Below are 12,749 nucleotides of genomic sequence, written 5' to 3' on the forward strand. Positions count from 1 at the left end.
CCAGTAGATTCTTAGTCCCTTCTTCTCCAGTGCCACTGAGACTGTACTTTTCCATGGGACAGAAATGGGGAGTAAGATGTGTATTTCAAATATAGTCCCTTTCCATTGGGTTGGCCAGAAAGTTTGTTCACTTTTGGGCCAACCCAATATATCAGAGATTATTATGCTCTGAATATTACATGTAACTAATTCTTCAATTTATTAATTTCCCAATCTGTTTCTTCAGCGTTTGAGGGTCTGGGGGAGAACACACGTGCCCTGGGGCTCCATCCTGTTGACCATATTGACCACTTTATCCTAAGTTTTACATCCGGGCACAGAGAAGAGACTTGTGTTGCCAAGGGGGTGAGGGGTTTGGGGGGATGGAGTGGGAGGCTGGGGGTCACAGAAGCAGCTTTTATATGTAGAATGGATAAACAAGTTCCTACTGTATGGCACAGGGGATTATATTCAATATCCCATGATAAACCACAATAGGAAAGAATATTTAAAAAGAACGTGTGTATATATGTATAACTGAAGCACTTTACTGTACAACAGAAATTAATGCAACACTGTAAATCAACTATAGCTTAATTGAAGAAAAGTTTTATATCCACATAGAAAGCACACATATTAAAATGTGCAGATGTATGAAACTGGGATGGGTAAGGAATAGCAGCAGAAACAGCATACCCTAGCTGCTTTCTGTGTGTTGTTTTTAATATAGCAGTCTTGTGACGCTGTTGATGCCACAGGTATAGCCATACGGCGTCTTTGACTTTGGAGTTAGAGAACTGAGTCTGTGTGACCTTACAAAGGCCACTCGCATTTTCTAATCGTCATTTTTCCTATTTAGAACATGGGTGATAACAGCACCTATTTCCTGGGCTGTTCCGAACTCTGGGAGAGCCTGCACAGAGAGAACTCACAACTGTGCTCGGAACACAGAAAACACTAGATAAGTACTAGTTCTCATTTTAGGTAAGGAGACGGGTGTTCTGAAGCGCTAAGGGACTTGTCCAAGGTCTCATGGCTGGGGGATGGCAGCACTGGGGTAAGAACCCAGGGTTGTCTGGCTCGAGAGGCCACCCTTTGTACCACGCCATGCAAAGAACGAAGATCTCAGAAGATCTTCATGGTCTAGAACCGCTAAGTGAAGAAGATTCCATTTGATGGGGATCCAGGCAAAGACTTTCATAACTGCTAAAAAATGTACTTATACATGGAGTGATGCAGAGATCTGGCTTGATCATTTTGAAAAGACTTCAGGTCTGAGAGCAGAAAGGGCATAAGCTTAATGGGAGAGCGGCAAGGCTGTTAGGACAACCCTGGGCTGCTTTGGCACCACCTGTCCGGACTGAGGATGGTAATAATAGCCTCGGCGCACTTGGCGGTGATCGCAGGACCTCCACTGCTCTGTGACCAGGTCCGAGAAGGACACCTCCAGTAGGACACTGTGTCCTTCTACTACAGCCAAAGGTTTGGGAAACCAGGTCTTAGGAGAAACAGCTGGAAGGAGCGAGGATCAGGGAGAGTGGCTGCTGTCCTTGGCTGTTGGCAGCTCTCTCATTTGGAAGAAATGACTTGGTTTGGGTGTCACTGGAGACTATAACATAGGATCGAAATGGAAGTGCTAGGAACACATGCTTTGGTCATAAACAATAGGAAGAGAATTTCTAACAACTAGGACCTCAGAACACAGAAGGGGCTGTTTTGTAGGTTAATAAACCTCCCGTCATCCCAAAGGCCTTAACGTAGAGACTGAGCAGGCATTTCTCAGGACACCAGAGAAGAATTATCCGCAAAGAGGAGCTGTCTGGACTAAGTGATTTCTGACTAAGGTGCACGTTAGAGTGAATATTAGCATTTTGACGAAGGTGTGGTCTCTATTAAAACAAATTCCTCACAAAACCTTTCTCTTTCCCCTTTCCACAGAGATCATCACCATTCATTTTTTTTTTCTTTTCTTTTTGGCTGTACCGAGTGGCTTGTGGGATCTTAGCTCCTTGACCACGGATCAAACTTGCACCCCCTGCTGTGGAAACCTGAGGTCTTAACCACTGTTATCCCCAGGGATGTCCCAACCATTTACTTTTTTCATCCCTGCAGGCTGGAGCTTGGCAAATGGAAAGCAGTGAGCCAAGATGCTGCAAGGCAGCAAAGGGGGTCTGGAGGACCCTTCCAATGGTAATAGGAGGTCAGTCCTCCGAGTCAACAAGGGTTCATTCCTTGCCGTGGGTGGCATCCGGGGCAGAGGTGGGGAACCCGAAGGGACCAGGGTGTTCCTACCTGGATTTTGGACTCTGAAGGTTTTGGCGGCTGAGGAGTCGAGCGGCTGAGACCCGCTTTTTGTGGACATTGGATAGACCTGGGGGGAGAAGAACAAAGATGCTCCTGAGATGGAGTAAAATAGTTGTCAATACAGAGCCTCCAGCTTCTCCTGACCCTCTGGAGTGAAATGAAGAGATAAAGGAGGCAGGCACTGGGGTGGGTGGTTGCGGATACAGCCAAACAGAAAGCAAACCTGGCTGAACTTAGCAGAGAAGAGGAGGTTTAGGGTAACAAGCGGCAGGGCTGGAGAGAGAGCCCAGAGCAGCAACAGTGTGTCTATTTGGGTGGCCTGCACTACAGGGCAGAGGTGGGCACAGCAACCCGCTCCGGTATTCTTGCCAGAAGAATCCCATGGACAGGGGAGCCAGTGGGCTGCGGTGCATGGGGTTGCACAGAGCCAGACAAGACTGAAGCGACTGAGAACACACCCATGTACTACAAGGGAGACCTAAGCCACGAAGCCTTCTCTAGGGACCTTTCGGAGGTGAGAACTGCCGCCTCCCGTCCCCACCTCCGGGTCCTGGATGTCTCCCCGGGTGGGTGCTAGGAGGTACCTTGCGTGAGTTCCGGAGCTTCCGCCACGTAGGTGAGACGGAACTTGTTTCTCTTCCAGCTGCGGTCATTGCTGATGAGCGAGTTGTTCGCCTTCTCAATGTTGACGTCATCACCCACGCAGAACACATCACAGGCTGCCTGTGGCATACGTCACACCCGTTAGGAGGCACTGCCATCTTCCTCTCCCCACCTCCCCCGCCCCTGGGGACCACTAGCCCACTCCCAGTCTCTCTGAATTTGCCTGTTCTGGATGTTTCGTGTAGGTGGACTCAGACAGCCAGTGTCCTTTTGTGTCTGGCTTCTTCCACGTTTTCAAGATTCGTCCATGCCGTAGCATGCTTCAGCACTTGGTTCCTTGTTGTGCCCGAACATTCCATTGCAGGGCCACGCTACATTTTGTTCATCCATGCATCGTATTTAATGCTAACCAGTTTCCATTTAAATCTAAAGGCCACGTGTGGCCAGTGGCTACTGTACAGGTCACTGGAGATCTCGCACAAGAGGAACAAGATTGTCAAAGCAGACAGATCGGTGAGATCTGAGATCCAGCCCGAGTTGGTTAACCAACTGTATGCTTTTTATTTACTTGTCTATGGAATGTGAGTGAAGGATGGGTTCCTCCCAGCTCTAAAATTCCAAGGCTCTGTAATTTTTTATAGACCAACTCTTTACCCTTAATACAGGAGGCTGGATTCCAGGTAGAAAATGTGTCTTAGGACCATCCAAAGTCATCTGACTTGTTTAAAGCTGTCTCCTGGTTGGATACATAAGGCAAGTACCAAAGATTGTCTCAAGTTTTTTCTACATCTGATGGTTCAGGTGATCTGTCCTTGGGGGTCCCTGGGGACATGATTGCTCATGGGTCTCTAAGACTGGGGCAGATGGTTACCTTGAAGACCTTCTTAGCCCAGGTCCTGAAAGCCTCTTCCTGCCCACAAAGCTCATCTCCCTCCCTCATCTTCAGGATCCTCTCTCCTCCAAGCTCTTCCAGGAGGGTGTCCACAGCGTGTCCAAAGGCGCAGAAGTGAGGGTATGCCCGCGAGCCAAGGCCGAACACAGAGAACCTGCCCAGAAGACAATAGAGGCTCTAGAATAGAGGGCTGGGGGGAACGTGGCAGGGGTTCTAGTGTCACGGACTGTTACGTCCCCCTAAGTGCACATGTGAAGCCCTGTCCCTCAGTGTGACTGTATTTGGTGATGGGGCCTTCAAGGAGGTAACTGAGGTCAAACGAGGTCATAAGGGTGGGGCCCTAATCCTTCTAAGAAGAGGGAGAGGCACCTGAGAGCTCTCTCCTCCACCCCCAGTGACAGGCTCTCAGAGGATAGGCCACGTGAGGACGCAGCAAGAAGGCGGATGTCTGCAAGCCAGGACAGGCCTCACCAGAAACCTTGAGCTTGGACTTGCAGCTTCCAGAAGTGTCAGAAACAAATTTCTGCTGTTGAGGCCCCCAGCCTGTGGCACGTTGTGATGGCTGCCCAAGCAGATAAAGACAATTGGCACCTCAGGAGGGCAGACCACCCCACACCCATTTGGGGAAGGCCCTCTTTAAGCCTGAGAACCCCTAAACCCTGCTCTGCCCTCCTTCTGGTCTCTGCGAGGTACCACTGTCCTCAGGAGAAAACTCCCCGTTGGTCCTTAGGAGGATGGGTGACCCAGAACCAGTGGCTATCTCGAGTGTCCCTTTCTAAGCTAGACTAATTGGGAAAATGAATCTACTGGATTAGCCAAAAAGTTCGTTTGGGTTTTTCTATAAGACGTCACGGAAAAGCCTGAATGAACTTTTTGGCCAACTCAATACATCAGTGAGAGACTTGACTCTACTCAGCATACGACTACATTAGTTTCAAGAGAATGGAAACTCTAGCATAGCAATTCTTGGGGACCTGTGCTAACGAGGAGATCAGAAGGACTTGTCATGAATACATCCAGGGCTGGTGTGTAAACAGGTTCTTCTAAAAGGGACTGAAAGATTTACAGATACGCTGGCTCCACCCTTTGCAGCGTCTGTGAAATTGATTTGTTTCACAAAGCCTCTTTGCTTGGAAGGGACATACACACTCTGCTACATTTCAAATGGATACAAGGGCCTGCCCTAGAGCACATGGAATGCTGCTCAGTGTTACGTGGCAGCCTGGGTGAGAGGGGAGTTTGGGGGAGAATGGGTCCATGTATATGTATGCCTCAGTCCCTTCCCTGTTCACCTGAAACTATCACAACACTGTTGGTTAATTGGCCATACCCCAGGACAAAATAAAAACGTTTAATTTTAAAAAATGTCTGTTTGCATAGATGCCACAAGAAAATGTTGGTGTTTGAATCAATGGGGGTCAAGTTAATGAGAATTTTCTGAAGTCTGGGAAGTGGAGGGCTGTGTCCCAGATGACCCCTCAGTCCTGCAGAGACTCATCATCAGACTTCCACAACTTGGTCCTGGCTGTGGGTCTTGACCTCACTGGTCCTAGATGGACAAGTGAACAAGTGGGATACGACCACCACCACAACTTGCATTTTTTTTCCAGGTTGGAATGTGACTATCCTGTGGGCGACTGTCATTTCAGACAAGTCAAGGAGTCGAGCTGTTTAACTTGCTCCTTACAGAGTCTGACTCTGTCCCTGGATCTTTCTTATTAAAGAATGATGGAGCCAGCCATCACATGAAAGACTGCAATGGGGGATGAGGGGAAAACAGTAGGGCAAGTTGGGAAGGGACCCACTTGTTATTGGAGAATGAGCTTGAGATGGGGTCCAGGTGTCTCAGAGATCATGTGAAAGTTAACACAGACTAATATCCCCTCCTCTGAAATCCACATTGATGCTTCTTCATCTTATTCTCCTGCCCTTCTTTCCTGGGGGCTCCACAGTCTTCCCAAAGGAAGGATGTAGGATTAGGTAGCATGTTTCCCCATCACTCCTTCACCCACGATCCTCCTTTACCAAGATTCCTCACCTTCTCCCTGCAGGTTCGGTGAGAACTGGTGGCCAGCATGGGACTGCTTGGATGGGGGCCAAGAAGCTGCACTCCTGCCCCCAGCCATCACCCTCAGCCTAATGCAGGTTTGAAAACTCAGTGCTAGTCAAGCCTTGTGGTTAGGGAGTTGTTCCCCAAACCCCTACTATTTATTTACTTATTTTAATATTTATTTATTTATCTGGATGCACTGGGTCTTAGTTGTGGCCCGTAGGATCTTTAGTTGTGACATGTGGGATCTAGTTCCCTGACCAGGGATTGAACCCGGGCCCACTGGATTGGGAGTGCAGAGTTTTAGCCACTGGACCACCAGGGAAGTCCCTCCAATACTGATTATGTTTGAGATACCTGCTGTACTTGACTACCTCTCACACTGTTGTTTACTTAACAGTTGCTATTTAATTTGCTTTTAATTTGTACTCTATTTGCACAAATTATTTGTACAATTATTTGTACTAGCTATGCAAACCCACTGGTGTTCACTAAGAGATGGCCCGGGGAATTAACTCATTAACATGCTTCCCAATCTCTGAAGGCCTGTGTTGCAGTCATCTCCTATTTCACATTTCATCACAGGCTAAACCTTGTGATTGTAAAATTCCTATTTCAAGCTTTCAAACCAGAAAACCTGGCAAAATTATTATAATTGGGGCCAGACAGTAAATATTTTCAGGCTTGCAGGCTAAGAAGCAAAATTGATACTATTATGCAGATATCTGTATAACAAGGAAGAAAATAAATTTCTGCATGCTTTTGGATAAAATTAAAAATATAATAGCAATAGTTATGGGGTACATTTTTCTAGCTATATATAGCTACTAATGAGAAGACTGGAACTCTTTTTTGAGAACGGTATAGCATTCTGCTTAATTGGGGCTCGAAGGGAATATTTTCTATCATCAAATAAATGGTAGATGGTCATCTGTAAAAACCATCCTGGGTTGTACAGAAATATACAGTGGCTGGGCTGGATTCAGCCAATGGGCTGCATAAGCATGATAGATTTAATAAGGAAAAAATGGGTCTGAATGTCAAACCATGGATGTTTCAATGTTAAGCTAAAGAACATGAACTGATGTCAAAACCCATCAGTTCGAGGGTGAACCAAGGGGGGACCCTAATGTAAACTATGGGCCCTGGGTGACAATGATGTGTCAATATAGGTTCATTGACTTTATAAATGTATCACCATGGTAGGGGATGGAGGGGTGTGTGTGTGTGTGTGTGTGTATGTAGGGGTGTGTGTGTGTGTGTAGGTGTGTGTGTGTGTGTGTGTGTAGGGGTGTGTGTGTGTAGGGGTGTGTGTATGTGTGTGTAGGGGTGTGTGTGGGTGGGTGTGTGTGGGTGTGTGCGCACGTGCACCGAGGGTTGGGCAGGTAGTACACGTTAAATCTCTGTGTCTTCTCTTCAGTGTGTGTGTGTGTGTGAGTGTGTGTGTGTGAGTGTGTGTGTGTGTGCGCACGTGGACCGAGGGTTGGACAGGTAGTACACGTAAAATCTCTGTGTCTTCCCATCAGTGTGTGTGTGTGTGTGTGTGTGTGCATGTGTGTGTGTGTGCGTGCGCGCGTGCACCGAGGGTTGGACAGGTAGTGCATGCAAAATCTCTGTGTCTTCCCTTCAATTTTGCTATGAATCTAAAGCTACTTTAAAAAAATTAAGTTTATTAAGAAGTGTGCTGATGGGGAATTCCCTGGTGGTCCAGTGGTTAGGTCTTAGTTGTACAGTCACTCAGTAAAGTCTGACTCTTTGCGACCCCATGACTGCAACATGCCAGGTTTCCCTGTCCTTCACCATCTCCCAGAGCTTGTGCAAACTCATGCCCATTGAGGCAGTGATCCAACCAATCACATTACGTGGCATGGCCAAAAAAGAAAAAAAGTGTACTGATAGAAACAGTACTTGAAGATCTAGGAACCCTGTGACCTCTGTCATCTTCTAAGCATCGCCCTGAGCCAGTATGGAGGAGGTTGCATTGGTGACTGTCTAAGAGGTTCCTGGCCGGGCCTGAACACTGCTTACAGAGTAGCCTTGTCTTGACCAGTATCTATGAAACCAAGGGTTTGACATTCAGTTCTCTTCCTTTCCAAATACCCATGAAACTGAATCCACAACCACTGAAGTAGAAAATATCTGTCCACGTACTATCTAAAATGTTCTCGTGGGATGTGACTATGCTTTGGGAAACAAGGAGTCGTGACAGTATCTTTTTGAATCTGACTGTACACTGGAGGCAATTAGGGAGACTGAATAAAAAACAAACAAGCAAACCCTGGGTCCAAGTTTAGACCCAACTACATCAGAGTCTCCGGAGGTGGGGCTCAGGCATCTGTATATTGTAAACATTTCCAAGTGATTCTGATGAGCATCCCAGGTTGGGAACCACTGGGTAATGGTGGGGTGTCCCCAGAAGCTTCTAATATATAAGGTGCTGTAGCACTTATGAAGGGAACTCGCTGAGTTACATCTGGGGGATTAGCATCCTTTAGCCCAAATGATATGAAATTCATGCAAAGGGGTGATGGGGGCTCTGAAGGACTGTGATTTTGGAAGAGGTCATGGGAGGGGGTCCAGGTAATGTGCTTTAATGAAGCAGGGGGACATCCCCAAACAGCGAGAGTGCAGCTGGTTATTCAAGGGATGAACGGACACAGAAGGGAGACCCCTCCCCAAACAGACAGCCCACTTTGTTACTCTGTCCAGCTCCCCAGGAGCCTTCATCATCCTCGATGCCCCGGGCGCCTCTCTCACCTCACGTTGGCCAGGGGTCCGGTGCTCTCAAAGTTGTCTCTGAGGTCTGGCCCATCACCCGATGATTTGCGGGAGTCAGAGTATGAGGAAACGCTGTTGAAACGCACCTTGTAGCTCCTGCCAAGACGAAAGAGTCTGTGAACTCTGGTTCAGAGCCCCTGTCCTGGGGTCAGCACCCCCATGGCTGGCTCTATTACCAGTCCTGGTTCTAGGACCTTCCCTTGAGTGTTGAGTGAGATCATAACACATCCATGGCCTTGACTAGGAGATATCAACTCACCCTCGCCCACCACACGGACACCTAGACATCATCTGATGCTGCGCGTATTGAAAAGGTTTCAGCAGAAACAGAATCCTGGACACACAGACAACAGCCTGGTGGGTGCTGAGGGGGAGGGGGTGGTGGAGGGGTGGAGTGGGAGGGTGGGGTGGGCACGGGTAAGCTCTCACACAGAGAAAGGATAAACAACGAGGTCCTACAGCACAGCACAGGGAACTATATTCAATAGCCTATGATAAGCCATAATGGGAAAGAAAATTCAGAAAAGAATGATTATATATAACTGAATCACTTTGCTGTATGGCAGAAATTAATACAACATTGTAAATCCACTATACTTCAATTAAAAAATATTAAAACTGAAAAGGTTTAGACCACATCAGTGGTCCATTCCTTAACCCATTAGACCATGTCTCCTTACTTCCCACGTGTTAACCAGGACAAGAATCATTCTGGGACCTTGTTAAGATGCAGATCCTGACTCAGTACGTCCAGGGTAGGGCCTACGGTGCTGCATTTCTGAGAAGCTCCCAGGAGATGCCATTGGTCCCCAAACCTCACACTGACTAGTGAAGAATTACACTCCTGCTGTCTGCTACAGCAGCCATGGGTTGTGTGTGACTATTTCAATTCATTCAGATTGGATACGATGAAACATTCTGCTCCCCACGTGCACTAAACTCATGTCAAGGGCTTGACAGCCATATGCGGCCAGTGGCTGCTGTACAGGACGACACAGATATAGAACATTCATGTGCTCATAGAAAGGCTTATTGGGCAGTGCAGGACTGTCTCACTCAATATTCTCTTTTCTTTTTCCTATTCAAAAAAATTGAAGTATAGTGGATATACAGTATTATATGCTACAGGTGTACAATATAGTGATTCACAATTTTTAAAGGTTATACTCCATTTATGAGCTTCCCTGGTGGCTCAGTGGTAAAGAATTCGCCTGCCAATCCAACATACATGGTTCAATCTCTAGGTCGGGAAGATTCTCTGGAGAAGGAAATGACAACCCACTCCAGTATTCTTGCTTAGGAAAGCCCATGGACACAGGAGCCTGGTGGGCTACAGTCTACAGGGTCAAAAAAGAGGTCGCACCACTTGGCGACTAAATAACAGCTCCATTTATAGTTATTATAAAATATTGACTACACTCCCTGTGTTATAGAATATAACATTGCAGCTTATTTTACACATAATAGCTTGTACCTCTTAATCCTCTACCCCTATTTTACCCCTTCCCTCTCTCCATTGGTAACCACTAAAACATTTTCTTTCAATAAAGCTATCATCTTTAGACATTTCAAGGGTCTTTCACATTTCTCATTTCAAATAAACATGAAAAATGTTCAGACACAGCCTGAAAAGAGATTGGATTTCTTATGAAGTTGTTTCAAAGAAGGAGAAAAATGCCACTGGGACTCAAACCTTGGCATCGGAGGCTCAGGAGCCTCAAAATTAAAAAAAAAACAAAAATGGTTTCCCAGTTTTCTTCTAAAAGTGGTAAGTTCTGTTCTCAGATAAGGCAAAAACCAAACCAAACCAATAAACCTCCAAGACCAACAAAACAAAACAAACCCCCAAACAACAACAACAAAAGACTTCCATAAAACCCTCAAATCAAAACCCAAAACACAAAAACTCAACACACAAATCTGAGTGCAAAAGACAAAAAAAGAAATTGCGCATTCTGGCAGCAGGGTTTCTAAGCTGGATGTTCTTCAAAGTTTTTGCTCCAGCATCAGGAAAGTTCTAAATATATGTAAGTGTATTTTCTGCCCTAAAATAGTCTCACATTGAGTCACATCTCCAAATAAGTCCTGTAACATATCAGGGGGTGGCTGTGTTGTTAGTGTGGGAGGTAGGGTTGATGGTAGTGGGGTAAAAATATCAGCACATGTATTTGTATGAGGTTTGAGGCTTTTCCAAATGTGTTTCTCTTTGTTATCATCCTTCGATCCTTGCACCAGCTCCCAGAGATGTCGGAGCAGAGATAGTTTCTCCCTATTTGGAAGGTGAGAAAAACGGAGAAGCCCAGAGAGGTCAAGTAGCAAGCTCAAGGTTACTCAGCGTGTTAGTGGCATGGCCGGCGTTAGAACTCTGGTCTCCTTGAGACCGGGGCGTGGCCTTCGATGCTGCAGCACTGGGCATGCGCACGTTCATACGCATCGCCATGCGTGCGAGTGCTTACACCATTCACGCACGCACATGAACGTCGGGCAAACACGGTCACACAGGTGCATCCTACACGTGCATGTGAGCACACCCACACACATGCACGCATGTGCACATACAGATGCTCTACCTGCGCTGGCTGTCACGAACTGCAGCCAGACCGTGGACTTCTGTGTCACCACGGGAGAGGGGAGGCCCTTTACGGGGAAAGAAACGCAAGGGTTCCGGGTACCTAGAGGGGAGAATGGATGGTGCCCTATCTCTCCCTGGAGGAGGGGTGAGGGGGACCTGCTGAAGGCCACCAGGATCGGGTGGGGAGGAAAGAGGCAGAGAGGGTGAGGAATAAGATGCTGGTCTTAAAATCAGGAGGGCTGACCACCAGGGACTCAGCTATCCCCTGGGTATGGGATGCAGGCAACTTTGGCAACGTGTGCTTGGCTGAAAGAGAACCAAGAGGGATGTTCTGCAGAACACAGCCTCTGAACGCCAGTCAGGGAATTCCCTGGCAGTCCAGCGGTTAAGACTACACCTCCACACGCAGGGGTGCAGGCTCGATTCTCGGTCAGGGAGCCAAGATCTCACATGCCTTTTGGCCAAAACACCAAAACATGAAACAGAAGCAGTACTGTAGCAAATTCTATAAAGACTTTAAAAACAGTCCACATTAAAAAAAAATAAAAATAAACAACAAATAAAATGCCAGCCAGCGATGACATCCAGTCCTCAGCTTAAGACCTACTCCATGGTGGAGGCAGCACCACTTGTGACGCTCTCAGAGAAAGGCAGCTTATTACTCACAGGTTATATGTTCTCTGCTTTGAGGGGATTTAAGGGCTTTTCAAGGGTAATTTTGGTTACGAGTGTTTGTCACCTTATGAAATATCTGTAGAACCCAACCCCAGGTTAGGTGCAGTTTTACCAGGCATTTTTTTTGCCTTAGGAGGTATCTTGTTTGAAGTCAGCCTCCGCGTTAGTGGATGCAACTCCGCCATGAACATCAGATGGAAAAGTTCTAGGAAAAGAAGCTCACTGATTCTGAATGTAAGCTTCCAAAGGGTGGAGTAACAAGAACTATATTTACACGGCACTCAACTTCTCACAGGGCGTCCCTGATGGCTCAAGCACTAAAGCATCTACCTGCAACGCAGGAGATGTGGGTTCCATCCCTGGGTCAGGAAAATCCCCTGGAGAAGGAAATGGCAATCCACTCCAGTATTCTTGCCTGGGAAATCCCTTGGAGGAACCTGGCAGGCTACCGTCCTTTGGGCTGCAGAGTCGGACATGCCCAAGCACACGTGCACAGCTTCTCACAGGATGCTGATATCTGTTTTTTACCTTGATTCTTACAAATTAGAAAGTTCATGCAGGTAGAATAAACCCAACTTGACGGAAAAAGAAACTGAGGCACAGGGCTGTAAGGTGATTAAAGACCAGAATGCCACAGACACCCACTGGCTAAAGTAAGTCACAGATGGACTTCAGGTCACAAAAGTATCCAGAGCTCAGAGCTGAATCCCAGATGCCAAGAGACAACTTTTGGTTTCCCCCCCCGAGTGTCAGGGGACACTGGCAGGTCGTTTACTTACTTCCTTTCCTCGTGCACAGAGTTAGGGTTCCTCATTTCCATCAAAGCACAGCCGAATTTCTGGAGGTCGAAAGACACAAGCAGGATGTGAGGCAGATATGATTAAATTGGGAATGGG

At 47.0% G+C, this 12,749-nt stretch overlaps 1 protein-coding gene across 1 annotated transcript in view; it reads right to left on the reverse strand.

Annotated features, from left to right (window-relative positions):
* NOS1 (nitric oxide synthase 1) overlaps window positions 1-12,749 on the reverse strand; it is a 191,160-nt gene that overhangs the window by 20,114 nt on the left and 158,297 nt on the right. Inside the window, exons 16-21 of the mRNA XM_018061221.1 lie at window positions 12,633-12,691; window positions 11,177-11,278; window positions 8,586-8,702; window positions 3,758-3,932; window positions 2,868-3,006; window positions 2,272-2,350 (exon numbers count right to left, since the gene is read on the reverse strand). Of these exons, the coding sequence (XP_017916710.1) occupies window positions 2,272-2,350; window positions 2,868-3,006; window positions 3,758-3,932; window positions 8,586-8,702; window positions 11,177-11,278; window positions 12,633-12,691 (671 nt within the window). The remainder of the gene's footprint in view (window positions 1-2,271; window positions 2,351-2,867; window positions 3,007-3,757; window positions 3,933-8,585; window positions 8,703-11,176; window positions 11,279-12,632; window positions 12,692-12,749) is intronic.

This window comes from Capra hircus, chromosome 17 (assembly GCF_001704415.2).
Source record: "Capra hircus breed San Clemente chromosome 17, ASM170441v1, whole genome shotgun sequence".
Classification (NCBI taxonomy): domain Eukaryota; kingdom Metazoa; phylum Chordata; class Mammalia; order Artiodactyla; family Bovidae; genus Capra; species Capra hircus.